Raw genomic sequence first — 27,642 nt, forward strand, 5'->3', positions numbered from 1 at the left:
GAGAGTAATTTTAGTGGACTCACATTAAAGCAGATTAGGGAGGAAAGGTAAGGAGAAGAAATGATGTGATAGAGAATGAAATGGATCAATCATACAGGAAATTAGTAGTAAAAGAAAGGGAGAGAAAAGGCTATTAGAGTCAAGGGGAGATTATTTTCTAGATGGGGGTAAGCTGAACATGAGTTGTATTCTGTTTTGTGGTTGACGATTTTTGATGGAAGAGAAGGAAAGGAAAGATTGAAGATAGAGGAAGATCCAAGGAGGAGGCAGGACAGGATGAAATGAATAAGAGAGATAGAGGGATGAGTCTGGATAAGATACAGGTCCTTGGCTTCTCGCAGGAAAGAATTCAAGTGCGAGCCACTGTTGAGTAAAGGTAGATTTTATTTAGAGAGATACATACTGCATAGAGTGTAAAGGCAAGGAAAGAGGTGCGGGAATGGGTGCTCAAATTAAAGTAAAAGTAGGTACACACTCCATAGACAGAGTGCGGGCCATCTCCAAAGAGGAGGGAGCGAAAAAGGGCTGATTAGGCAGAAGAATGAGTGAATTACTAACGAGGGGAACAAACTGGAAAAAGTTCTCTTAACAGCCTTTATCATCCCTGTGGACTACGGTACCATACTTAAGATCCCAGAAACCCATTCAATATACTTTTCTTCATTAAATAAGAGATGGGGGAAACGGAAGAGATTTTTTTTCTTTAAAAGTGATAGCTATTGTGTATATCACACTAAATAAAACAAAAGAGATAGGAAAGACAGATGCAAAAGATTCAGCCACATACAGTTCCTTTAAATGAGTCTAGGGAGCCAGATGGAAGCAAAAGACCATTTGTTAAGCCTCATCTGTGCTCCTTAAACTGGACCGTAAGCTCCAGGAAGGCAAGAGATGTGTGTGTCTTGTCCACTGTGGCATCCGTAGTGCCTAGTTCAGTGCCCGGCACACAGTAGGTGCTCATTAATAGTCTGTTAGATGAGCGAATAAAATTAAAACACTTAAAGGTTTTGTTGAGCTTTTTTATCAAGGTTGAAAACAGCCAGCTTCAAGGGCAAGTGACCCGTGCAATTGCACAGGGCCCCACGCTCAGAAAAGCTCCCTGCCTGGCTTAATACTTTGCTGTCACTGTTTTGAAATTCAGTATTATGAATAAGGACCCTACAAACCATCCAGCCACACTGGATAAAAACACACATTTCTATAAATGTCACTAAGTAAATATTTTGTACATTTTATGAATATCAAGTTATCCATAGAGCTTTCTCTTTAAAATTACAAAATACATTCAGGCTTACCTGAAGTTCTGGATCGTGGTTTTTCTTTCTGAAAATATGCTTCATACTCTCTGTAGACAATTTTCTTAAAGGAGGTTGCAGAAGAATTTAAACTGAAAATCAAATACCAAATGAATTTGAAAGGCTTATGTGACATCTACTGCTCACATTACAAAAAAAAAAAAAATAGATCTCTCATGTCCTCAGATTTGTACTAGGAATAACAGAATTTTAACTTCATTTTAGAAACTAGATTTTATAAATATGAACCATAAGTGAGGTTAAAATAATTACTGGTTTTTTCAAGAATATTCTGTTGTGATAGCCATTCTTTCAGAAATTTAGTCTGCCTTCACTAATCCTATTACTCAGAATCAATTTGCTAAAAAAGAACCCAAGATCATAGTGTGAGCCCAAACTTTAGGTTTAGATTTTCAATGATTAAAGATGTGACCAAATCCTTTATGGATAAATATGTGAGCTATTTTTCAACTCATCAATCAAATACAGTTTTAAGCTAGTGGGGAACATTGTAAAGAACTATTGATTTGCTGAACTGTTACTAGTTGGGAAGTAGAAAATGGCTAATAGAGTAAAAGCCCTGGAATTCGCATTAGAAACAAACAAATGAACAAACTAAGTCTTGGAAAGTTTAACTTGTTGGAGGAGAAACTGTTGATCAATGGCAGAGCAAGATTTGAAAAGGTGAATCCATTGTACAGTTATCCCTTGGGATCCACGGGGTGGGGGCAGGAGGGGCGTTGGTTCCAGGAACCACCCCCTCCCCCACTGTGGACACCAAAATCTGTGGGTGTTCAGGTCTTTTATATAAAACAGAGTAGTAAAGTCAGCCCTCCGTATCTGCAGGTTTCACCTCCATAGATTCATAGGACTGACTGTTTTCATGGAAAGGAATTCAGAGAGAGAGGGAGAGAGGCTGGGAGAGTACTGGAATAATTGCCTATCTTTTTTCTTCTGTGTCTAAAGATGAGCACATCATTCCTATCCTTGTCTTAAACTCAAAGATGAAGGTAAAAGGAAAGAGAATTGGGGGAAATTTCTTACAAATATCTAAAACAGTTGACCATATTGGCTTTGTTATGCTTCGTAATCCAGAGAATGGCCCCAGCCCTAACTAGGGCATAACAGAGAGGGATACGAATCACATGTGCCATGACGTCTATGAAGCACAGAAGCTAAGAGAACTGGCAGTAGACTCAGTGTCTGGGTTTGACTCCTGTATCTACCCCTTGTTAGCTGTATAATCTTGAAAAGTTTATTTAATCCATTTATGCCTCTGTTTCTATAAATTGTGAGCTGGGAATAATAGTAAAAGCTCCCTCATGGAATTGTTACAAGTTTTAAATAAATTGATACTTGCAGGGGTTTAGAGCTGGCATATTGTAAATATTCAATGCTTGTTAGCTAATAATATTTTAAAAGTATAACAAAAGTTGGTTTTCAGGTTTTCCTCGCAGAAAAAAAAATCTGTAATTGTAGTAATTCTCATAATTTTTAAAATGTGTTAATATTTGGAGGCAGAATTAAAGGAGGCATGAGTATTTGGGGAATGGCTAGCTATTGAAGGTAGTGGGCTGTCAGTCACTGGAAGCATTCAAGTGGAAATTAGACAACTCTTTGCTAGGGGTGTTGGTTCTTAGGGTGTGGGGAAAAGTAGGACGTTAAAACATGAAAGTTGAAAATGAATTAAACAACCTCTTAGAGTTTTATAGCCCAAAAACCATAGGACTCTATATGTTAGCTTGTGTCCTTAACATGGACATCTATTTTTATTTATTTGTCTTTTTTTTCGGTATAATTGAAAAGTAGCTCCCTTCCCTAACCCTAAATATTTAAATACAGGAATATAGGTGATGATGTAAAATCTTTACTAAGAAAAATCAGTCTTTTATGTGGAATAATTTTAATAGAGGTATGTTTCTTAATATATTTCCTTGTGTATATTGTATGTGCATACTAAGGTATATTTATTTTGATTTGAACAATTGAATTGCTATTGAAAAATCTGTCTGAAAAGAAAATTAAAGATGATATGAATTCAAACTATATATACATGTTAATTTTGCATTTATAAGGACTATTTAAAGATGATTTTTCATAATAAAAATCATATAAACTAGAATCCTAGAGGGAAAAAATATATATATATATATTTTCAATACCTGTTACTATGTACATGTACGTGATTGAACATGTTTCTTTAGGGAAATTTTCAAAAATATTCATTCCAGACCTGGAGCAAGACTAAAAGATATATTTCACCTCTAAAAGGCATTGTCCTGCTAACATTATATGAAATCAGAAGAAAAATCTTTGCTTTGTACTAAAATATACTTTAGCAAAGAATAGAGTTGTCTGTGCTGATTTCCTTATAGTATCATAAGCTCTAGGTGTAGGATAATTTAGAACAAGTTCTTAGTTTAAGCAGCCAGAAATACAGGTTAGATTTTTCACATACAAATAGTAGAAATAAATTATGTCATTTGAGGTTCAAAAACATTGACATTTGTTCTGGATTATCACTGTATGATTTTTGACTCAGTATTGATACCAGAGGAACAGCTCATCAAGAATTCTGGAAACTCAACTGAGAGGATAGGATGACCAGTCATGGCTCCCTATGTGAATTCACCATGTGAATCAGGTTTCTGCCCTTTATGGTTCTGCCTCCAGTATTCTGCTTGTTATTCTCAGCGTTAACTACAGAAGAAAGAACAAACTCTGAGCATGAGCATGAGCACAGCATGACACAGGAAAGCCAGCAACCAAGTTAGAGTTCTACCCATGAGCAAGAAAAATTAATGTTGGAAAGACTGTTATTTCCTTTGGGGTTTTAGCTAGTGGCAGTTCCCTAACGGTGAGGGTGTGACCTAGATTATCACCTTGAGATGCAATATTTTAAATCGTTTTTTAAAAAGAGGGATTTCTTATTATTACAAGACCATAGTATGTGTAGTATGTAATGCCGTTCAAAATAACCCAGTTATAAGGAAAAGATTTTAAAAGGGTTGATGTGATACATTAAAAGACTTAAAATATTACACTATTTTCTTGACAGATTGCTTTTGTTTCGAAATTGTAAAAGAGGAACACATCTTTCACAATCATTTAAACTGTAATGCTAAGTTAAAAAAAAACTCAGCCACACTAAGAGGTTTACCATTAAACTAAATAAAAATATGAGTAACTGGAAATATTGAGTAGAACCTATGATTTGTTACATTTTTGAGAAGTCTTATTTTTAACCTTTCAATTAGGAAGAATAGTTTGCAACTCAAATATAGTTTTATAATTTAACCCCCCTCTTAGTTATATGTGCCTTAATAGTGACTCTACCAAAACAGCCAGAGTAGACTATATCTGAAAAAGTGATTAAGAATGAGAGAAAAATTGTCACATGAAGCAGAAAAAAGGTAAAAGAACAACAGTGTTGCATTTTTATGGACTGATGATGTTTTGAAAGTCATTTATAAGAAAGCAACAAAATTATGGCAATTGTTGTTAAATAATCTGCTTATAATAAAGTACAAGGTGTACATCTTTAGTTTTAGAAGATAAAGCTATGTGGACAATGAAAAAACTAAGATGTAACTAGAAGTTTAAGAAAAACACTGGAATACTAAAAATCTGGAACAGGAGTTTGCAGGAAGGGCTAATGAGGAGGTAGTTGCCTGGTGCTTTTGAATCAATTAATATATTTAACCATCAATCAATCATACTAACAAAACTTTATCAACAACAAACTCTTGAAAGCAGCATCTCGCCATCAAACTGAATATTTTCTATATCCTCAGAATGATAAACTGTATTACTGGAGGCAAGAGTGGCATCCACCAAGTTTATTTTATTTACTATGCTCTCCTATTAATTGTATTTACTTACTTGAAGTGTAAAAAAAAAAAAAAAAAAGCCGTGGAATTGCAAAGAGTGCTCTCTAAAAGAAATGGCTTATCCTCCCTAGAGAAGCCCACCCGGACACCACACCTGCCTTACCTAGTGTGTGTGGGCTCAGGGTGGTAGTTCCAGCTGATGCTCTGAGCAGCCACGTAGAACTGCCTTAGCCGCGCTGCCTCAGCCCCTGGGCTCCCCCAGCCTGCCCAGCTGGTGCCCAAGACCAGGAGGACCCAGAGGCAAGGGCAACCTGGAAGCATGGCTCCTTTCCTGCTCCTGCCCGCCGCCACCACCCAGGGGTGAGTAGGGCTGCCTCAGCAGAGCGAGCGTCCCCCGGCTCCTCGGGGTTGTCCACCGTCGGGGCTGCAGTGCGCTCCGGGAGGCTGCGGGTGGCAGCGTCCTCCTCCCCTTCAGCTCCCCCAGGCGCTGCGGCAGCTGCAGCCTGGGGCTGTCCCCACCTCCCGGGACCTTTCCAGGCTAGGGGTTGGCTAGGTCACTGCCCCAGAAGACAGGAGGGATTAGGGAGGGCCACCAGGCTAGTGACTGTTTTACTACAGATGAAGAAAGGGCAGAGATCAGAGGCTCCAGCAGGCGGAGCAGAACTGTCCTCCCACGCTTCCCCCTGCTCACCCCACGGAGCACTAGCCCCTCACCAGCCATCATAAAAACCACCTGGGGCAAAGTGCACACTTGCCAGACCCTCTGCACTTCCCAGTGTAATGGGACCCAAAACCCTTAACCAAACCACTCCTTCTGATCTGGGAAAGGGCATTGTGCCCTATTACAGGGCACAGAAATACTGTATTTTCAGGTGGTGAGGAGGCAAGGGGATGAGCACATGAATGGGGTCTGCTGCCCGCCCCACTTTGCTGACTTCTACCCACGCACAGGTCTGTTTTGGTAAAAGCCTGTGGCCAGCAAAGGCAGCGACAGAGCAGAGGGCTTAGAGATTCTTCACTGAGAGAATGAGACCAGATTTCAATTTCATGTACTGGCTGTGTTCTCTTGGATAGGTCACACAGCCTGTCTGGAGCTCAGTTTTGACATCTGCAAAATCAGGAGGATAAATAGTTTTCCCCGAAAGGGTTGCTGGAAGGATAAAAGAACACTGTGAAGTGTATAATTCCTAGCAGTTGGAAAGCACACAGCACGTACTTATTACTATGATTATGTTTTTCCTGCCTGCAGGGCCCCTTGTATATCTTGGAGAATTTGACTGTTTCACACGGCCGTAAGATATGATTTTGCTATTTATAGGGAATCTCAGAATTATATCATCTGAAGCATCATCATGACTTTCGCGGGTCTCCTGAATCTGCATGCCTCCAATCTTCTGTCTTAAGATTTGTGTCAACAGATTGAATAAATTGTAATCTAGCACCTGACGTGAGGTCTCCATCATGTCAGTCTCCTCAATAGCATTGCTCTCCTACACACAGTCTTCTGTCTTAGCCCCTGGTCTGATATTATCTGATCAACTTAGAATGCCATTCTTTTTTCCTCTTGGCTGTCCACTCTTTTAAAGTCCAGTCGGAGTTCTAGCTCTCTCCTTGATTCTGAACCAAACTGACTTTTCCATTTTATGAATTCCTCCCACACTCTTCCAATAATATGCTCATGTTGATTACCCTCTGTCACTTTATTTGGGTGTCTGTTGTATCCCCAACTAGATTATAAACTAGTCAACAGCAGGAACAGTGCCTTTTTCTTCTGTATCTATAATATCAGTGGTTCACAAAGCTGGTAAACCACTAGAATTCCCTGGGAAGATTTTACAAAATGTAGATTCTGACTCAGGAGACAGGGCTGATAATCATCATCCTGTAATTCCGAGCTTAGCGATTGGCATAAAATTAGCAGTTAGAGATGCTGTTGACAGTATAGCAGAGAAGCTTTTTAAAAGCAATGTGTCCCTAAATCCCAAGGCTTCTACCAAAATTCTTGCAAAATTCTTGTAACCTTTAGTTGGACTGTTTCACCATTTTTATTTCCATGTTTTATTTGCATTTTATTTGCATGTTTACCTAGTCTTTGTGACATGTTCATTGCCTCACATTTCACAGAGCCACGACAGTTACATTGGCTCTCTATTTTTTGCATCCGTTTCAGATAACCAGTATGTAACTTTCAACAATCTATTTATTAAACATGAGATTTAAAGAATGAGTAAAACCCCACTCTTCTTTCCTATAGAACATTCAGGTGATGAGGACTTTTTCTGCTTCTCTGGTTTTCTTCTTGTGTGTTTGAGGGGATGGTACAGTATATATTTGCTGGCTGAAGGGCTGAGTTGTAATTGGGACAAATGTAATTGTGCATTCATTACATTGATGTAAACAGACTGATGGACACAGACCTTATTGAACAAAGCATCAAATAATATAACATGGCATTTGGGTGAATCATTTTATTTAGAAATTTGAGTATCAGTCTTTGGGTTCTTTGGGGGAGAGTGATGTGTACCTCCCTGTCTTAATTCTTGGTCATCTGCAGCCTCTGGTGCCATCCAGAGGCTTCTCTGGAAACCTTACAGCAGAGGTTTAAAAGACTTCACAAATAGCAAGCACTGAAGACCCCAGGAGATCCTCCAGAAACTCCCTCAAGTCAGAGACGCCACCTGCCTTCCAACAAAGTAGAGGATGCCTTCCTCCAACCCCAAAGTAAAGAGGCAATTTTATTTTTACACAGCCTGGTCTTCTGGTGAGTCAGATGTTCCCGGCTCTAGCTAATTAGTATCTCAGGTGACAGCTGGGGCAAAGCCCACAGACCAACCAAGGAAACATTCCGTCCTAGCTTCTGAGGCTCATGTCAGAGGAAGAGGAAATGAAGCAGGAAGGGGTGGGGGGTGGAGAGGGTGGGCTTGTGGTACAATCCTTCTGCTCTGTTCCAGAGCTACTCTAAAGGAAATTCCATGTCCTTTATTCACAAATATTTACAGAAAACTGCAGCAAATATGCAACAGTTACAGTCAAGTCTATCAGGAAGCCTGAAGTTCAAAACTAGGATCCTGTAGAGGTTGAGTGAGGTGACCAAGAGGACAGTTCTCTGAAAATGAGACAAAAAATAAAAATAATTATATTTTCCTTAAAAAAAGAAAAAGCTCTCTTCATATGTACCCCCTGAGGCTCAGTATAATTTTTTCCTAGATTCTAGATACTCTGCCATCTGGGCTACTTTCCTTTGGAAGCTCAACGACTCCTGGAGCTTTTGGGAAAGAGGGGTCAGATTATCTTTGTTTTCCCGGAAAGCTACATAGGGAATTGACTCCATAAACTCTTTCCAGCAGTCATGACTTCTGGTTATCAAGCAAGGTCACAGTGTCAGTACCACCTACGGGCCATCTCACGGAGATGTCATACATCCTGAAATAAGTTACATCTTATTAGAACATTTCTATCCTGGAGGAAATGGAAATCCTCCTATGAACTCACTTAATGCTGTCACTCCACTGCCATATCTGTCCCCGACTGCCACCACAGCTTCCTCCACGGCTTGGAAATTTAATACACACTTAAAATTTAACTCATGATAAAGAAAAGTCAAACTTTATATTCTTCCTCTTTCCCCTACTCTTCTATTTCCTCCAAAAATACCTTCAGAGGTAACTTACCTTAAGGGGTGGGGTCAAAGGCAGCATTTGTAAAAACTCCATATTTTCCTGGGTGGCTGAAGAACAGAAACACAAGGATGACCTTCCATATGATGCTCAGTTCTTGACCACAATCCTGCACAGAGTTCCTCCAGAGACTGTGGATTACCACCCCACCCCTGGAATGCTCTGCTTTTAGAGGAGAAGAATAGCCAAAGAAATTTTCTAGATCCCACTTAACAGCCCTGGATAATTTGCACTGCAGCTTATACCCAGGTTAAATTAGTGTTGATGATTTAGGTCCTGAGCACCTGCTATCCCCCCACTGCAGCCTCTTCTTGGTGAGAGGAAATCCTTACAAAATTCAAGCCTTGATACTTGATCATTTGGCTATGGGTTTTTTTTTAAATATATTTTTATTGAAGTATAGTCAGTTTACAATGCTGTGTCAATTTCTGGTGTACAGCACAATGCTTTAGTCATATAGGAACAGACATATAATTCATTTCATATTCTTTTTCACCGTAAGTTACTACAAGATATTGAATATAGTTCCCCGTGCTATACACTATAAACTTGTTGTTTATCTATTTTATATATATTAGCTAGTATCTGCAAATCTCAAACTCCTAGTTTACCCCCTCCCATGCCCTTCCTCCCTAGTAACCCTAAGTTTGTTTTCTATGTCTGTGAGTCTGTTTCTGTTTTGTAAATAAGTTCGTTTGTCTTTTTTTTTTTTTTTTTTTGATTCCACATATAAGTGATGTCATATGGTATTTTTCTTTCTCTCTCTGGCTTACTTCACTTAGAATGACAGTCTCCAGGCCCATCCGTGTTGTTTTGGCTATAGTTTTCAAAGAATGGTATTACTGCTCCCTACGGGCATTTTTTTTTTTTAATTTTCATAGTGATCAAGACTTACTATTGACATTAGGGCAGGGGCCAGGGGTGCTGGATGGTCTAATAGGCATGGGCCACAAAAGAACTGTCTTGCACACTCCATGTAACTTTCGAATTTCTACTCAATATTCAAGGAGGCGAAAAATCTCTGAGCCCGGAACTTAACTGCTTTATACATAAATGTTAGTTTTTTGGTGCATCTTTAAAAATGCACCTGCCATCTGAGGGAAGATAATGACAGGTTTTCCAACTCTTTACCAGAGTCTCTCATCATTTTGAAAAATCAGGTTGGTTCTGGCAACACTTCTGATACTGTTTGAGTCACTAATGGAATATTCTTGTCAGTTGGCCTTTAAGGTTGTTGCCTTCATAGTGATTCTAATTGAACGAAGGTGCAGGCCTCTGATAACCTCACAGCGTCTGCCAGTGAGATGCCCCAGCTTTCGCATTTTATTTCTATTACAAGTCACTTTCCCTTGTATTTCTCCTTTATATTATGATTAGGGCACTTACTGTTCCTTACAAACATCATGTGTTGTTAAGATATATTATGTGTATATTTTGCTCCAGAATTTAGTAAAGGGGACATTGCCAAAGATCTGTTGCAAAAGAGAGGTGGTAGTGTATGTATAATCCTTCTGACATATTACAGTGAATTAAAAAGCCAAACTAGAAACACTTAATCATGAAAATTTTCCATCTTACCTTTGAGGATTCAAGGGACTTTCCCCCTCATCTGAAATAAGCAAGAAGGCACAAAAGATTGGTTTAAAAGAAAAAAATGGGATGGAGGAGAAAGGTCATCAGTGATAGGAATTACTGGGGAAAGTCAGCAGGCTGATTTTCAGATGGGCTCATTATAAGGGACATATGGGGAACAATCCCCCCCTGAGAGCTAGGACCTTTTTAAGGCTAAGTTAAATATTTGATAATATGTAACTCCAGAGACCTCTCGTCTTTCTCCTCTTCCCTTTCAACCTCTTCTCCTACCTCTGGTCCCTGCCTTCAGTCTCTTGGCTACTCTTGGTGGTTGTTGAGATCATTGGTTCTCGAAATCCATTTCTTTGGCACTTGAGGGCCCCTATCTTTGCATCCTGTCACACTCCCTCAGCCATTAGTGGGACTAGATAATCACATAAACAAATCCAAGTCGACATAACAGTGGATATTTTCCTTCCCTGGTCACATATGTGATCAGGGGCCTTCTGTCTTAATCCAAACAATGGACTCTGATAGTGGAAGCTTCAAACATGGCAGCAAGTCTGTCAATCATCCCATGGGTAGATAAAAGGAGAAAAGCATCTCCTGGCTAAATAAGTTTAGAAAATATTAAGTGAAGTGAAGATGAACAAGTATATTTATTCCAGGGGATGATTGAGCCTTCAATGTGCTAATAATGTGCATTTTGAATTTGCAGGAGGGGGATATAGTATACAGCATTATCCTAGTGTGGGAACATAGAGTCCTAGAAAGTTTAAAATCAAATTGGGACAGGTCAAGGGAAAATTCCCCCTCCCTACAAAGGAATTTATTTCGTATAAAGATATTAGAGGATGGGTGGCTGCTGGTCCCTCTGCATGGTTCAGAGGGTTCCCTGGAAATGTCTCAAAACTAAGGGAAAAAAAGGACTTGGGGAAAATGACTCCTACATAGTGGCAGAAATTAAGACCCAGGTCTTAGGAGCTCTCGCCTCTGCTTCTGGATTTGGTTAAGCAAGCACGAATGTTACATGGAGGGATTGGTTGTAGCTCTTTGATCTTTAAGCAGTGTTGCTGTTTGTCCATTGCCCTATTCACCCACTTACAGAGTGTATGAAGCAGCTTTAGAAAACCAGCCTAATGCAATGGTGCCTTTGTGAAGGAAGAGAGCATGTGAGGAGGGAACCAGGGGTTCTTCCGCCGAGCACTTAAAAATAGGTCTTGAAACTCCTCAACTCCATGAGAACGCTGTCAGGTACTATTAACATCGCCACTTTCAGTTCTTGGATTTGAGCATCCTGACCGCTCTGACACCCCTCATTACTTTCCATGAAGAATAGTGATGGTCCCCAGCGTCTTATTAAAAGAGGTTTCTCAGCGTATGGGCAGGCCCAACATCTGGGGCAGGCAGTGAAAGGATGTTGTAACCCTTACGGGATGAGTCTCTCTTTTTTATTCCTAGGCTAGATCTATTTTTTGATGAACAGTCTGGTAAACACAGTTTCCCTTATAGAAGGTCTTCATCCATTTTGGTCCCTTTCTTGCTTAAAGCCTGAAGTAGCCCCACAAGTTTTCGTGAGCATGTATATATCTCTTAGCTTTTCATACTAAATCATTGATAAAGCAGCAGCTCTTCACACTAGCTTCGTTTTTCACTTCCTCCACCAGTTTTTTTTTTTTTTCTGATTTAGATGCAAAAAAAACTGTGGAACATAGCACTTTTCTAGCTATTTCACTGTTTTAGGTCTTTTCACATGCCATTATTTCTGCTGGAGCTCTTTTTCAGTTTTCTCTCTTGGAAAAATCCCTCTTATTCTTCAAAGGTAAGCTTAAAAGAGTCTTTCTGCCCTATCAGTTGGTTAGGACTCCTTTATTTTGTGTTCCTGTAATAACTTGGGTTGTATTTTTGCCCAAACACACTTGCTACACTTCAGTGTTAGCACTGATTTAACTTGTCTATCTCTCCTACTAGATTATACATTCCTTAACGTCAGGGACCATCATTCTGTGTCTCACTACCTAACACAGATGATCAATAAATGGCTATTGCATGAAAAAATGAGTGAAGGAAGTAAGAGTAACTCCTTTCTAATTAGTTTTGGCCGTAACTCAGAGGCCCCCAAATGCCAACGTGCAACTTGTCTTCATCAAAATCTGGTGGAGGGGCGGGGGGCTTTTGAAAAATTCAGATTTATAGGCCCATCACCAGATCTCCATATTATGAGGACCTATATTTTTATAAAAATTCTCTATTTTTCTAAAAGGTTCTGATGTGCAGTTGGTTCTCAAGATCAGTTATCTTAGTCTTGTTTTCTTTCAATGCAAATGTTTTTAGACAGGTACTACTGAAGCTGTGGTTTCACTGCCCCACCCAAAATCACATGAGGGAAGAAAATAAGAATACTCTTTCCTATTTACCTTTTTGTCTGCACCGCCTTCTTAGCAGAGCCAGGAGCGTCCCACACACCACTAAACCTGTTGTAGAAGCCACTGCTCCACCAAAATAAGTCAGGGCTTCCTTGACAGTCAGTGGCCCTGCTGTAAAGCAAACACACACACGTGCAAGACATAAGAAGTGTATTGTGCAGAAGACCATCATTCCCCCAGGAGGGTCCCCAGAACTCTAAGAGGTGAGATGAAGTAGGTCATCAAAGATTCTGGCAGAGCTAACAGCCCAGCACAAGAAGATCTGGAAGTCATAAAATCACTGCAACAGAATGGGACACAGGGCCTAATTTTCTTCCTAATGCTTAAATATCAAACATAATTTCTGAAGGAGTCAGGGTAAGGACCCAACAGAAGGAATTCAGTGATTAAATGATAGACAGAATAAGTGGAAGTTTCGATAAATGAAACTGTAGGTAATTTTACGGGGGACAATTGAAGATTCAGTTGTGCCCAAAAAAAAGAAAGAAAGAAAGAAAAAGTAGTTAAAACAAGCTGCTGGAGAAAAAAAGTGAAAAAAAAATGGGAGGAGGGTGAAATAAACCTTACAAACAGATGGAGCTTAATTAAAGAAAGCCTATGGTAGAGGAATATGGTAAACAAAAGTCTTCTGAGATAATAAATTAGGAGTCTGCCTTAAATCACCTCCAGTTTAAAACATTTTGAAACTTCAAGGTGTAACACACACAGATTGTAAAGAAATGAGAGGATTCATTTCACAAGCTGGAGCTTTGAAAAAGGAATGGTGATTGTCAACAGAGTCACTGAATTTGATTCCCACTGCTCTGCATAAGGCAAGGAGCTTCCGTTTGAGTCATTGTGAAGCACTTATTAAACGCAGGGGAAACCCAGTGATGGAAAATGAGACCATTGTCAAAAATACACAGAGGAGAAATTCTGATTTTATTATTTCCCATATCAAAGTGACTTCCTAACCCATCTGAGAAATATACCTTGGCAGGTTGGCACAGAAGTCGACCACCAGCCATTCTCTTGACAGGCTGTTCTCTCTGAGCCATTAAGTGATTGACCCCCTGGACAATAGAAGCTGCAGGTTGTTCCGTAGCTGAACTTCCCCCAGGGGCTGGAGCAGTTCATCACTATTGGCTCAATAATGTGTAGCTCAGAGCATTTGACAGCTGCAGAAAAAAAGAATGCATGAATAACAAACATAGAATGAAAGTAAAGAGATTATGGTTTCATGTGAAACCAGGCTAGTATTGCCAGTAGATGAGGATGGGCACATAGTAACATTCAATAAATCCCTGCCTTTCAGGGTTGGGGGGTATAGCTCAGTGGTAGAGAGCATGTTTAGCTATGCCTGATGTCCTGGGTTCAATCCCCAGTACCTCCTCTTAAAATAAGTAAGTAAATAAACCTAATTACCTCCCCTCCAACAAAAAAAATACAAAAAAGAAAAAAATATTAAAAAACAAAATTTTGCTCCTTAAAAATGCTGTTCTAAATGTTATCATTACTACCATTGGCAATTAGCTGTCATGTGAACACATGTTTTCTAAAGTAATAAGTGTTCAGCACAGCTGGCCTCTGAAAGTTTGAAAGAAGTAGAGACTGCCACCCTCTTTAAACTATTTTTCAGAGAATTTCAGGTTGTTCCCCCAAATTTGTGGATAGGGAACTAAATTTTACTCAAATTTAACTCAACTCGGAAATCTGAATTTAGCCCAAATAAATGTTATTGAGTCATAATGCCATTTGCAAAGTGCTGTACTGTGTTTCACAGGGAATGCAATGATCAAAGAGACGTCGTGCTTCATGCGTAGGGCGACAGGTCTTCAAGAGGTATCATACATGATTTCTCTTTTTATTTAGGTTCCAATTATGAAAATATGAGATGTCTACACTGTTGCATCATTAACAGAATCGCAACTTGTATTTCACATTTCATGTAGCTGGTTTCGTGTTCAGCAAGCTTATTGTTCTAACACATTTTGGACAGTTACAAATGTTTCCTCCTTTAGGTCTTTGAGTACCAGGCCATTAGCTTGTGACATAAGGAAGGGGACAAGCGGTATGCCTGCTATACATCCCTTCTAATTGGGATTGATGTGAGTTTCATGGAGAAGCAGACGCTAGAAGTGGTCTTGGAGTTGGATGCAATTTCGACAGTCACACACAATGACTAGCTTGCTAGAAGATAGCATCAGGACTGCCTGCTTCTTTTCACATTACCTCTGCATGCTGGCGCTGCTGCTGTCCATTGTCCAGAAGGTCTGCATCTGAGAGTGCTGTCTCCCATGAGTGTGAATCCAGCTTTGCATCCAAAGTGACAAGTGGTATTTAAACCAAAGTTTCCCAGGTGATGCTGGCAGGACATTCTTCCCTTCTCTGGAGGAATGAGGGCTGGACATTGCACCTCCAGATTAGAAGCTGCTACTATGTCTGTTTTGAGAAAATGTTGCAATTTAGAGAGCCTCCCATTAAAAAGAGCATAACAGAGTTAAGACTGACAAGGAATAACCAACTTGCACTCCTTTCATAATCAGAGAGGCTCTAGCAATAGCTCTTCAAGGAACTTAAGGAAAACCATTCATCTCAGGTGTGGAAAACCAGGCGAAAACAGTGATTTAAAACTGTCCTGAGAGAGATGATTCTCCTGGCCAGAAGAAATTGGGAGAGAGGGGACATCAGTGTTACTGACGTTCAAAACAAAAGAAAACAAAACCAGAATAATTGGTGCAGGAATATAAGAATCCGTATAAAGCAAAATATGCACAGGCCAATTGATTGCCCATTGCTGCCTCATTAAGAGGTGGCATTGTCCTCTGGCCAAAAGTCGGCATGAAATACGAAGTGTGGATGATGCCACTGGCTTTGTCACTAACTTGCCATGTGGCAGAAAGATGACAGTTGATTTCTCTAAGCCTCAGTTCCTTGATTTGAAAGACTGGACCAGTGACTGCACCCTAGTACTCCCTCCTGGCAGTGAAGCAACGGAGACCATTCAATCGACTCTCAAAGCTCTTTGAGAAAAAGAGGCCAAAATGAGTAAAGAAAATGTGTGCCTAAGGATCAGTGTATCTTTTATCCACAAGTGTGAAAAAGTCCTTTCACTCCTTATAAATTTTTGACTCATATGCTGTGTTTCCTAGACCCCAATAGGTAACCCATTTAATGACAAGAAGTGGAGCTCTCACAAGAATAATAATATAACATGTACCTGTCCCATCAGAAGAGTGTATGTGTGTGTTATTTTTGCTGAAGGAATTTCCAGAAAAAGAGCTGTCTCAGTGAGGGTATCCTACTTTACCTTCACAGGTCGGTGGAGGGGCTGTCCATCTGCCAGAAGCTGTGCATTCCACGTGGTCGGACCCCTCCAGCCGAAAGCCCTTGTTACAGGAGAAATGGCAGGTGGAGCCAACGATGAATTCTCCCCGAGTGTCAGAACAATCCAGGCTTCCGCGCTCTGGGGCAAACAGTTCTGGGCACTTGATGGCTGGAGAATCAAATCAAGAATGTCACGATCTCCAAGTTGATGTGGAAGCTTGGTTTTGCACCAGATTTGTTCATTCACGTACTCAACAAATCCTGATGGCGCTCCCACTAAGTCTGGTGTTTTGCTAGGTCGCCAGCATTTCCCAACAAACACAACAGGTGGTTAAGTACCAGGGCAGGGAGAAGGGTGGTGGGCTTGCAGAGAGGAGTGTAGGTAGAAGTCACACTGAAGAATTCAGTTTCATCCTCTTCCCTCCACACCCGCTGCTTCAGAGACCTTGCAGCCACCCCTGACTCTCACTGTCCTCTCTGTGTAAATGCAGCCCAGGATTTCATTTTTGCCCTTTCCTCCTGCCTGAGACTACTTTCTATAGTATCCTGGTGTCCCTGCAAATTCAACCCAACACATCTAAAACTGTGACGATCATCTTCTGTCCTAGAATACTATTTCCTCCATTTAGATCCCCACTTTTTTTGTTGTTGTTGTTTTTTGTTTTTTTTAACCACAGTTTTGTAGCATAGGAAACCTCAAAACCTCCTGGTCAAGCTAGATTAGTCCCCAGGAATTCCCTGAACTGACCTCATGTATTGTTGCCTCTGGTTCCTGGCTCACACTGCTCTAAAGTTCTTTCTATTTTCACTGAATAAAATCCCACCTGCCCTCTAGGATCCAACTGAACACAGCCTCTCCAGATCTCTGCAGCCTGAAGTCCCCTCCCCTGAAGGCATCCATTTTTTTGCTTGAACTCGTATGCTGTCATATCTCATGTCATCTCTTCCCTCTCCTGCTGGATGGGGAGCTCCTAAAACCCAAGAACCAGAAATCTTTGTGTCTCCCACAGTTCACACTGCAGGATCTCAAGAGGTGGTGCTCTTGCCAAGTGGATGAGGAAATGAATTTTTAATTTACCATTTCCCTCAAAAACGGTTTCTACAAATTATTGCCATTATGTATTTCTCTTAGGATCCTGTCTTTCTCACCATTAAATTCTCTGACATAGTCTATTATTTATCAACAAATGCTGGGTTATTGACAAACTGATTGACTATTCTTTCTTTAAATCCAAGGCTATCTCAAAGCAATGCTTTAATTGGGTAAGGCTCATTTTGCTTAGCTATTTTCCTTTTTAAAAAAAAAAAAACCTCTTGAAGTCCTATGTGATGCCTCATGGAAAAGTAATATATATTGGCTTTTATGTATTTGCCCACCTGTTTTATTTGTTTTTGTTTTTAAAACTTTTTTCTTTTCTTTTTTTTTTTTTCTTTTGTTTTGCAGGGGGTAGGTAATTAGGTTTACTTACTTATTTGATTTTTCAGTGGAGGTACTGGGGATTAAACCCAGGACCTCAGGCATGCTAGGCATGTGCTCTGCCACTTGAGCTATACCCTCCCCCCTGCTCATCAGACAATTGTGGGTCCTTAGTGTATGAATCCATACAAATAGCCCAGTTAACATACTGAATTTTAGTTTGAAATGCTCAACTTTTTGAGTAATTAATAAATCCATGGATCTGGCAGATAAACTCCATTTATCAAACATTTATTAAGTATACCTATTGGTGTAAGTCATAGACATTAAATCATCAGTGAACATTTTCACTAAAATAACTTCTTCAGAATCTCCCAGAATTTCATATTTAAGCCCAAGAAAATACATAATGTCAACCACATGAGAGCAGGGAACTTGTCAGCTCTTTTCAACACTGTATCCCAGGCAACAGGGCCTGGCACCAAGGAAGGGGGTCTGAAAATAATTGTCAAATGAATGAATAAGTCAGTAAGCACAATTTAAATTGGATGCGTTCTAACAAGTGTTTTTACATGGTCTGAAAATAAACAAGAGGCATTACTATTTTAAAAAACTGAGTTAAGTGACTCCTAGTATACACAGAGAATTACTACAGCATTAAATGCACTTGGGGATATTGCTTTGGTCTCAATTTCGTCAGTCTTGTTCTGCCAGGGTTATAGATACAGCCTTTTGTTACCTATGAAAGGCTCTGAACCCTCTTCTGTAAACACTAACCTGTCCCATCTAAGGCCCTTAATAAGGATTTGACTAACTCACATAGGGAACCATGTTTTCCTGTCTGAAGGGCAGTGTGGTGAGGTACATGGAAACCTAACCCAGATCTGGTGAATGGTGGGCACCCAGCAACCATGGGCTGAATTAAATTCGTAGTGATACCAAGGGAGCTGCTGGAGTGGAATGGCCAAGTGCAGATGTAGAGGAAGAGATTTTTACCAAGGAATCACATCTGTGGGTAACTTTAGAAAGTCGTCATACTCTTGAGCCTACTCTAAAACTGCCAAAAAACTGAGTCACTCCAAAAAGAACAGAAGATTGATAAGGGTTGTTTTTATCACCATACTTAATGCTCCATTTTCATGGACTTCAAGGCAGTGCTGTCCACTGGAAAGGTCTTCAGGGATGTTTTTCTGTGACCCATGAAGTAGATGTGCATGATTGCATGTGAATTCGTAAGTTACTGGATTCACTGACACTCAGTTATCAACTTACAACCTATTTAGCTGATTCTCCTCTGTTCTTTTGTATAATCTCTTTTTACTTGAGTTGGATATAATTTTATCAAGATTTTTTTGCAAAGATATAGTATAAATAATCAATTTAAATGAGTCGGCTGGTCTGAACTCAAATGATAAAAATAAAGACTAGGAGTCTTCATGGAATCAGAGGAATGCAGAAGTAAACTATAGATGTGAGCCAGGCCAGGGCTTCAAGGGCACACATTTGCTATATTTTAGAACTTGGATGAGTAGGGACATGGCAGAAGGGCAGGGCTAGGATTGGGACTTGGTGCCAGGACCCACCTCTCCCCACCAAGGTGAGGTTGGCCATTAGGAGTTGGGTCTCCAGAGTGTCAATGACAAAGTGAATGGGAGATCAGTAATCTGCATCAGGATAGTGTCCCAACAGGCGGGGGCAGGAGGGACACAGCAACCAGAGACAAGCAATTCAGCACCACTTAGGTTCAGGGAAATGGATTCAGGTCCTGGAGGGCAAAGGCAGGGAGGAGACTGGGAAATACAGGCAGAGATCAAGTCCTAGACAGGGAACTGACATTCTAACTAAAAAGGAACGGTCTATGGAACCACTCAAAAGATGGAACCTCACATTGCACTGTGAAGTGGAGACTGAGTGTTCCACCTGCCCCACCACCCCTGCTTACTTGGTGGCCCTCAAGCCCCTCTGATATAGCCTCGGACTCTGCAAAACACCATGTGAAAATCAGGGTTCTGAAGGGTTAAAAATTCACAGACTCTGGTGTGTGGGAAAAGAAGAGAAACTATTTGGCTAAATACAGAGAGTAAATTTGGAGAATGCGGTAGAAACACAGGTGCAGATCCAGAGCTGATGATCAGGCTCAGACGAGGTTGACAGTTCCAAGGCCCATTGTTGACTTCAGCTGCTGCCCAGGGGCAAGGTTGGTTCTAGACACTGAGTGCGGCTATACCTGCAGGGTGGGGGGCAACTGCTGCCTCTTGTGGAAAAAGGGGTCTAGAAAGGAGTGAGGGGAACAGGGGCTTTAGAGATTACAGAGTTAACAACCATGCTGGTTGCATATGTGATTTAAAACTTTAGTGAGATACTTCTTAGGGATTGTTTTATTATTTAGCCTTGAAACTTAATGTGGAAAACCAGAGCTCGTGATAACTGTCCATAGAATACATGAATGAGTGACTGAGAAATAAGTGATGAAACACAAACCTTAATGATATCAGCTGTAAATGTTCTAGATTGCTCAGGTGGCTTGTAGTATATCTTTTTGACGGCAGATAATATCATTTTATGTCCTTTAACCTACAGAATTCTTGTCCAGGGAAGAGACCTCAGAGTTGATCTTGCCCACTCTTCCCCTTTGGGAATGGGGAAAACCAGGGGTGTGAACATGATCTACATGACATGTGACTTCGGGGAAGAGCAACACAGGTCTTTGGATATTAATCTAGTGCTCATTCCACCGGAAGGAATAAGTGTTTCGCTCTTTTCATATAACACTGATATATTTCTATCAACATATCCTCTCATTTGATCACCAGGCACTGCCTTCTCTAAAGTTCACTTCGCCGGTTACAGCTGCAACTAGAAAAGCGCAGTGGAAGAGAGTCAAATTACAAGCGACTGACCCGGGATTCAGAAACCCGCCACTGGGTGGCAGTGTAGTGCAGTGATAAAAGCACTAGCCAGACTCCAGGGACACCTAGGTTTGAATCCTAACTCCATACTTCCTAGCTATTTGATCTTTGCCAGCTATTTATCGTCTCAAAGCCTCTGTTTCTTCATCTTTAAAACGGGGGCAGTAATAACCATGTTAAAGATTGTTGTATGGATCGAATGCAAAGATGCATATGAAATAGCTGGTACTTACACAAGCAATAAATATTAGCTATTGTTGCTGGCTTTATTTTTACTGAGTGCAGGACATGGAACAGGAAGTTAGAACAATGGTGACTTTTGAAAGTAGACATGAGCTATAAATTAACAACTTCAGTACACTTAGAGCATAATCTATGCTGGATACTATCAGACAGATGTTTTAGGGGACTCACAGGCAGATAAGATCTGGCCCCTGCTTTTAAGGGGCTGCTAATTCCTTGTCAAGAGGGCTTGAGCATGAGAAAATTTAATTGGCAAATGATAAGCTTCAAGTCAACAGATACTTGTCACACCCCCACTTTTTATTCTGTCTAGTTGCTGCAGGAAATGCAGAGATGAAGAAAGCACAGTCCCACCCTCAAGGAGCTCATAATCCATACAGAAGTGGAGCAAGGAGAGTCGCACATAAACAGACTGTGAGATCCTGGAGGGGCTGGGACGAAATCACATCCATCCTTGAATGAGCTCAGTGTCTGGGGCTTGGTAGTGCTCAGTGAGGGTGAGTGGAGGAGTGAATGAGTAAGAGCACAGTAGAGAAATTCTCTACAATGAAGTAAAAGTCCCAGCAACATAGCTGAGCTTCGTCACTTACTGACAGCGTGAATTTCCACAAGTTACTTAATCTCTCTGAAACTCTATTTTCTCATCTATAAAATGGAGATGATCCTGTCTTTCCTCATTATTCCAGAATTGTGGTAAACATCAGATGACACTCAAACATGTTACACAACTGTGAAATGTTTGAAGTTATTGTTACGAGAATATTCAGAGAGAGAGATGTTGATCTAGATTATTATGCTTTGTGGAGAAAGCTCTCTTTAGGTTAAGAACAGTTTTACATGAATCTCCATTCTATAATGTTATCTAAGAAGCCATAAAAAAGGACAGACCCATGATCCTACCTTCACACGTTGGTGGGGAACCTGTCCAGTGTCCGGATGGGGTGCAATCCAATCTTTCTGGCCCAGATAAGGAGAATCCCTCATCACAGATGAAGTGGCATGTGGATCTGTAACTGGAATCTCCAAGAGGTTGGATGCAGGTCTTTGTTCCATTCTGAGGGCTTAGCAGAGGTGTGCAGGTAATGGCTACCGTGGGCGTGGCAGAGGAGGAGAGAGGAGATTGTTTCAGAACACAGCAACCTGAAATGATTGTGTGTGTGTTTGTGTTTGTGTTTGTGTGTGTGTGTGTGTCCTTAACACACAAAGGCAATATTTGGTTAGAAATGATTGTTTGATTTTCATAGTGCTCTATCATTAGTTAGAGGCCGTGGCTGTGTAACATAGCAGCGTACAGTGGACTGGCATCCTGAAACGCTCACCCACAAAGAGCTTTAGAGGTGATTTAAAGGGGAGCTGGTGCTCAGTTGGGAAAGGTAGTGATGCGGCTCATGTCAGTTGCCCTGAGCAGGAGTGGGAATGGCTACTTCCTGGATTCCTAATTCAGAGCCAGACCTAAGGACCTTGCCAGAAAACAATGACAAATGATTGGAAATAGGGACCTAGAGTGAAATACTTTCTCTCCCTCCAAAAGCTCCTTCCCCCAACCAAGTGGTAGAAAGAATCCGGGTCCAAATCCTGCCTCTGTTACTTACTAGCAACGTATCATCTCTGGACAATAAGCTTTCTGAACCTCAGTTGCTTCATCTATGAAATGGGAAAAATAATAATCCTTGCCTTGCAGTGATCCTCAGTTATATAAAATAAGTTAACTGAATCACATGTAAAAATTAAATTTAAAAATATTTTTAAAATCCTGACACAAAGTAGGGACACAATGTAATTGGCCACGTGCAATGCAGATGTTCTTCCTGCAGTGGTACAGTGACCAGCCCCAAGTTGTTCACTTACGAAAGAGGTAAATGAGACCTCATGGTTCTTTGTCACAGTTTGTACATGTAGAGTTTGTGGTGCTAGAGGATTTGATTTGGTTGGAGATCATGTTCTGTGACTTTTGGCAAGTCACTTAACCTCTCTGAATCTCGATAGCATTACCTTTAAAATATGGAGAATAGCATTACAGAGCTCCTATGATTTTTACAAGGCTCAAAAGTGAAAACACTCTGTAAACAAATGTTAATAGCTGTCAAGATATCCCTCTGCCAGTTAATGAAATAAAACTAGGTTAAACATGTTGACATTAAAAAATGAAGACTGGGGTGGGGGGTATACCTCAGTGGTAGAGTGTGTACTTAGCATGCACAAGGTCCCAGGTTCAATCCCCAGTACCTCCATTTAAAAAATAATAATAATAAAAAAATGAAGACTAAGAGAACATGTGGATGGTTTAGGGTGTTTCTTCTTCACTGTTCAGCCTGACTGAGTAGTATGTGGCTTTAGACAAGAGATGGTGGTGGTATGGATAAACTGAGGGCTGTTTTTTGGCCACAGATTTGAACTGCTTGAGGTTTCAAGAGCATGTTCTATACCTTTCTATTCCCTTCATCCCCTCCCCTCTCCAGCTTCATTCTCCCTAATCTCATCAGTTTGTCCAAAGACCTAGTTATTTTCTACCACTTGGGTCTTTCTGTATTCAGTGCGTGTATGTTTGTGTGTGTGTGTGCGTGTGTGTGTGTGTGGTGGGCCAGGGAGAGGACACAAGCCGAGGAGCCTATAAACTGTAAGGACAAATCAGGAGGGTGTTGGAGCCCTGGAGCCCATTTGCAGCTCTTTTCTGGCCTTGCCTTCTGATGGCTGGGCTGGGGATACAGGGGCAAGGAGGACACTGAAAAGGAAAAATGTCTGATAGCACTCTCTCAGAAGTATTACAACAGCTAGTGGATTGCAAGCCTCTTGGTACCTTCCTGCCCAGACCACATTTGGGTATTTCACTTGATGCTCACCCAACAGCAGGAGGAGAAAGTTCAGTCACAGTAAACAAAGAACCAAAAGCGGAAGGGAACTGGAAGGTCACAGGAAGCCGTGGTGAGTGATAGCCTCCCTGCTGTGACACACCCAGCAGGCAGGGCAGTATGGGGCAATGAACTGCAATCTGTGCCCTGTACAGCCCAAGGTTGCCCAGAAGGGGTCCCATCACTGTAACACCCTCCCCAGGGATCCCAAGTTCTTCCCCAGAGCTGGGCAGACTTTGCAGTATATCTGGGCTTCAGTGTAGCCAGGGTGAGAGCTGAGGGGCCAAGGTCAAAAGCCTCACCCGGGTCTCTGCAGACCCAGCTCAGAAGGTGTGCCCAGCCCCAGCCCCAGTGGCTTGCCATGCTTTCTGCTGCCTGAGGATAGAGGACATGAAATTCTGTTGAATTTGTTCATTGGTTCATTCATTCATTCATTCATTCATTCATTCCCTGTTGACCTAACTTAACAGTGGTGTCCGTGAGTGTGTGCATGGGTATGTGTGACCTGAATAGCCAATGGTTTACTTTTTATTAGAAACATGGGTTTGCCTGCTTTCACTCAGATGTTGGAAGTCTGTACAAAGAGAAATGCAAAGGCAAAGGCAAACAATGCAGAATTGCCTTGTATTCTACCTATTTCATTTTATTATTAAAATTGTATATATATATGCACATAAAAATACCATTTGCGTGAAGTAAAAAGTGAATAGGGAAAATACTGGAAGAATTCATACAGAAATGTAAAAACATAACCAGTATCTTTTTAGGGTGGGGCATTTTAGGGGAGGTACTTAAGAGAATATTTTGTTTCTATTTTCTTATTTTCCTGTAGCTTTTATAAATAAAAATCTTATTTTTAAAAAGCAGTATTTGCCATAAATATAAGTAAATAATTGGATACATTGAGTAGAAAAAAGAGTGGGGAGTATAAATAGTATGCACCTGTCCTTAGATTGGCAAATGCAGATGATTAGACCCAGTTCTATTTCACACAATAACTGCTTTATCTTATGTCAAGCACAAGGCAGATATACAGACTTATGTTGAATATGCACTTTTTTCTCTTCTGAGGACCCTGCAACCTTGCATGTATAGATTAGTTTTTCCTCTTTTCATCAGTCTTCACTTTATACTTCTTCAATCTTACACAGACCTTGGAAGATGTTTGCAACCAGGCACTTGTAAATTCTGCCCCTCCCATTCCATTGTTCAACCCATTAGTTGCCCCCTATTCCAGAATTATACTCCATGTTTCCTAGGAGGAAAGTGCCCAGTCAGCCTTGGGACAGCCATCCTGAGGCTACTTTTTCCTCTGGTCTTCTTTCCAGATACTATTTTTAGGCAAGTGAGTACAGTTCTCTTGGTTCATGACAGGAGCTTTCAGGTCCTGGTGAAGTCAGATACAGAGTTGGCAGGGGGCCACTCCCCATGACCTGTTGCAAAACTTCCTGTCACTTGTGGTGTCTGCCTAGCCCCCAAAGGCATCTGCATTTGGGATCCCTGGGTTATGTGATGGAAGTGTGTATTAATTTTCCAGTCCATTTCAAGTTTCTGTCCCCTAGGCAGTTACCACCTCTAAAATATAGCTTTTTACAATAAGCCTACAACTTATTTTTGAGACGCTGGAAAGAATCTTACCTTGGCATTCCGGAGAAGGATCACTCCAGTCCCCAGTATCCAAGCATTGCAGCTCACTTGCTCCCACCAGCAAGAAGCCATTGTCACAGGTGAAGCTGCAGGCTGACTGGTACCTAAAGGCACCAAAGGGATGGGAGCAGTTCACCCGGGCCTTGTCTGGGACTGGAAGATCCTGGCACTGCAATGCTAGGAAGAGAGGAATTGAGAAAGTAAGGGAATGAGGAAACAGTGATATACAAGTACTCATTAATTTCAACCCCTTGACCCTTTCTAGTAGTGCCAACAAGAGGGATTTCTGAGTTGGGCCGGTTTAACCTGGAGGTTGAGAAAAGTGTCATTTAATCACAATGCCAAATGAAGGACTTTATGAGGAAAATGCTGAGCCATTGTTAAGAATTTTGGCAAAATGTATCCGTAATTTAAAAAATGTCATACTTTTGGACCCAAGAATCTATGCTTAGTATGTAAACGAAATGCATATCAAAAATCAGTTCAGAGTTTTCTATCATGATATTATTTGTGAGAGCAAAATGTTAAAAACAAACATAAATGCCACGAATTAAGAGGCAGAAAATTAAGTATGCTGGGTCCATGAAAGAAATATTAAAGGTCACTAAAAATTATATATTTCACTTTGAAAAGATATGGGAGGTGTCTCAATGTGTGATATTAAGTGAAAAAGCAGAATAAAAATTATATCTATACCATGAACTCAATCCATAAAATAGGTGACCGTAAACAGAACACGTGCATTCCATACATGTTAAGTCTTTTCTCATCTTTGAAATGGGAGCAATAATTTTAATTCCCGCCTGGAGTTAGACTAAAATGCTCAATAAATATTATCTGCCATTATTACTATTATTAATAGTAGCAGCAGCAGCAATAGTCATGAAATCGCTACAGCTATGCATCAGGTGCAGATCTCGATTGTCAGGGTGGAAAATGCTAGGAAGGCCTCTCAAGGGGGTAATTGAAACCACATGTCTGGATACTTAAGAGAAGAGCCAATTCTTCTTCTAGATGATTAGATGTCACCTGCCTGGAGACAAGAATGGCTCTAGTGGACCCCCAAGATCACCCCTTTTTAAGCGTGTCCCAGGGCTCTCTGTGTCTTTGCCTCTCGGACAGTACACCGCAATACATCCCATTACCCCCACTAAGCCCCACCAACATGGTGCACAATGATCTATTCCCCTTACTGCCCCCCCCCTTTTTTTTCAATATTTTATTGTGGTAAAATACACATAGCATAAAACTGATCATTTACTACTTAACCATTTCTAAGTGTACATTTCAGTGGCATTAAGTACATTCACATTTTTGTGCAACCATCACCCACCATCCATCTCCAGAACGTTTTTCATCATCTCAGGCTGAAACTCCATATTCATTAAACAGTAACTATCTCTGCCCCCTCCCTCCAGCCCCCCTGGCAACCACCATTCTACTTTTGGTCTCTGTGATTTTGATTACTTTAAGACATATGTGGAGCCATTCAGTACTTGTCTTTTTGTGCCTGCCTTATTACATTCAGCATAATGTCCTTGAGATTTCGCCCGTATTGTAGCATGTGTCAGAATGTCCTTCCTTTTTATGGTTGAATAATATTCCATTGTATGTAGATACACTTTTCTTATCCATTCCTCTGTGTTGGACACTTGGGTTACTTCTACATTTTAACTATTTTGAATAATGCTGCTGTGAACATGGATATATAAATCTCCCTTTGAAACCTTGCTTTCAAACTACTGCCTCATTTTAAAATTTAGACCCAGAGGATTCACATAAATTGCTCAGGGAGCTCATGTGAAAGGCCAGTATTCCACTTCTGGGACATGAATTCTGTGGGGGGTACCCTTTGTAAAAACAAATAATCCTAGTGACCTCCCTATGCCTGAGTTCTTCTACAACAGCAAAATATTGAAACCATGAACTATTTAAAGAAGCTCATTTTGTAAAATCAGAAACATGATTTATAAGGTGATGTTATTATCATTATTTTAGCTGCATTTGTAAAGCTTATAGCAGTTTTAAGCTTTATTTACACACATTAATCCATCACCACTAGTGAGGCAGGTAGATAAGGCAAATAATAGTATTCATTTTGCAAATGACACTGAGCCTCAGAGAGAGGAGATGACAAATTGCTGCCGGGAAACGGCAGAACTGGACTAAATACCTTGTCCATTACTCTTCCACGATTCAGTACTGCTCCTCGCGCATCATTCCTTCCTCCCAATCCTCCCTCATTCCAACTCATCACATCCGTGTCTATCCATGCCACCATCACCCGTATTTCAGTGTGCTGTCCCATACATGCGTCTGAGCCTGCCTTCGCTCACCACTTCGTTCCGAGTGCCCAGCACAAAGGGCCTGGCACATAGTAGGTTCTTAGCGAATATCTGAATAACAAATGAATGACAGAACTAAATGCAGATGCTGATAACTTTAATAAGCTGAGAGGCACAGAAGGAACG

General features: G+C 40.8%; 2 protein-coding genes across 3 annotated transcripts in view; both read right to left on the bottom strand.

Moving 5' to 3' along the window:
- The window catches only part of F5 (coagulation factor V), a 63,383-nt gene extending 57,699 nt beyond the window's left edge, over window positions 1-5,684 (bottom strand). The window contains exons 1-2 of the mRNA XM_010953837.3: window positions 5,289-5,684; window positions 1,296-1,387 (exon numbers count right to left, since the gene is read on the bottom strand). Coding sequence (XP_010952139.3) covers window positions 1,296-1,387; window positions 5,289-5,446 — 250 coding nt within the window. The 5' untranslated portion in view covers window positions 5,447-5,684. The remainder of the gene's footprint in view (window positions 1-1,295; window positions 1,388-5,288) is intronic.
- A 1,894-nt stretch (window positions 5,685-7,578) lies between these two features.
- The window catches only part of SELP (selectin P), a 36,732-nt gene continuing 16,668 nt past the window's right edge, over window positions 7,579-27,642 (bottom strand). The window contains exons 8-16 of one of the 2 annotated variants that reach the window (XM_045515873.2): window positions 25,163-25,348; window positions 21,576-21,761; window positions 16,090-16,275; window positions 15,012-15,182; window positions 13,772-13,957; window positions 12,792-12,911; window positions 10,381-10,411; window positions 8,797-8,852; window positions 7,579-8,231 (exon numbers count right to left, since the gene is read on the bottom strand). In XM_045515873.2, coding sequence (XP_045371829.2) covers window positions 8,798-8,852; window positions 10,381-10,411; window positions 12,792-12,911; window positions 13,772-13,957; window positions 15,012-15,182; window positions 16,090-16,275; window positions 21,576-21,761; window positions 25,163-25,348 — 1,121 coding nt within the window. In that variant the 3' untranslated portion in view covers window positions 7,579-8,231; window position 8,797. Of the gene's footprint in view, window positions 8,232-8,796; window positions 8,853-10,380; window positions 10,412-12,791; window positions 12,912-13,771; window positions 13,958-15,011; window positions 15,222-16,089; window positions 16,276-21,575; window positions 21,762-25,162; window positions 25,349-27,642 lie in introns of both variants that reach the window. The other variant, XM_010953840.3, reaches the window with a different exon arrangement.

Source organism: Camelus bactrianus, chromosome 21, assembly GCF_048773025.1.
Source record: "Camelus bactrianus isolate YW-2024 breed Bactrian camel chromosome 21, ASM4877302v1, whole genome shotgun sequence".
Taxonomy (NCBI): domain Eukaryota; kingdom Metazoa; phylum Chordata; class Mammalia; order Artiodactyla; family Camelidae; genus Camelus; species Camelus bactrianus.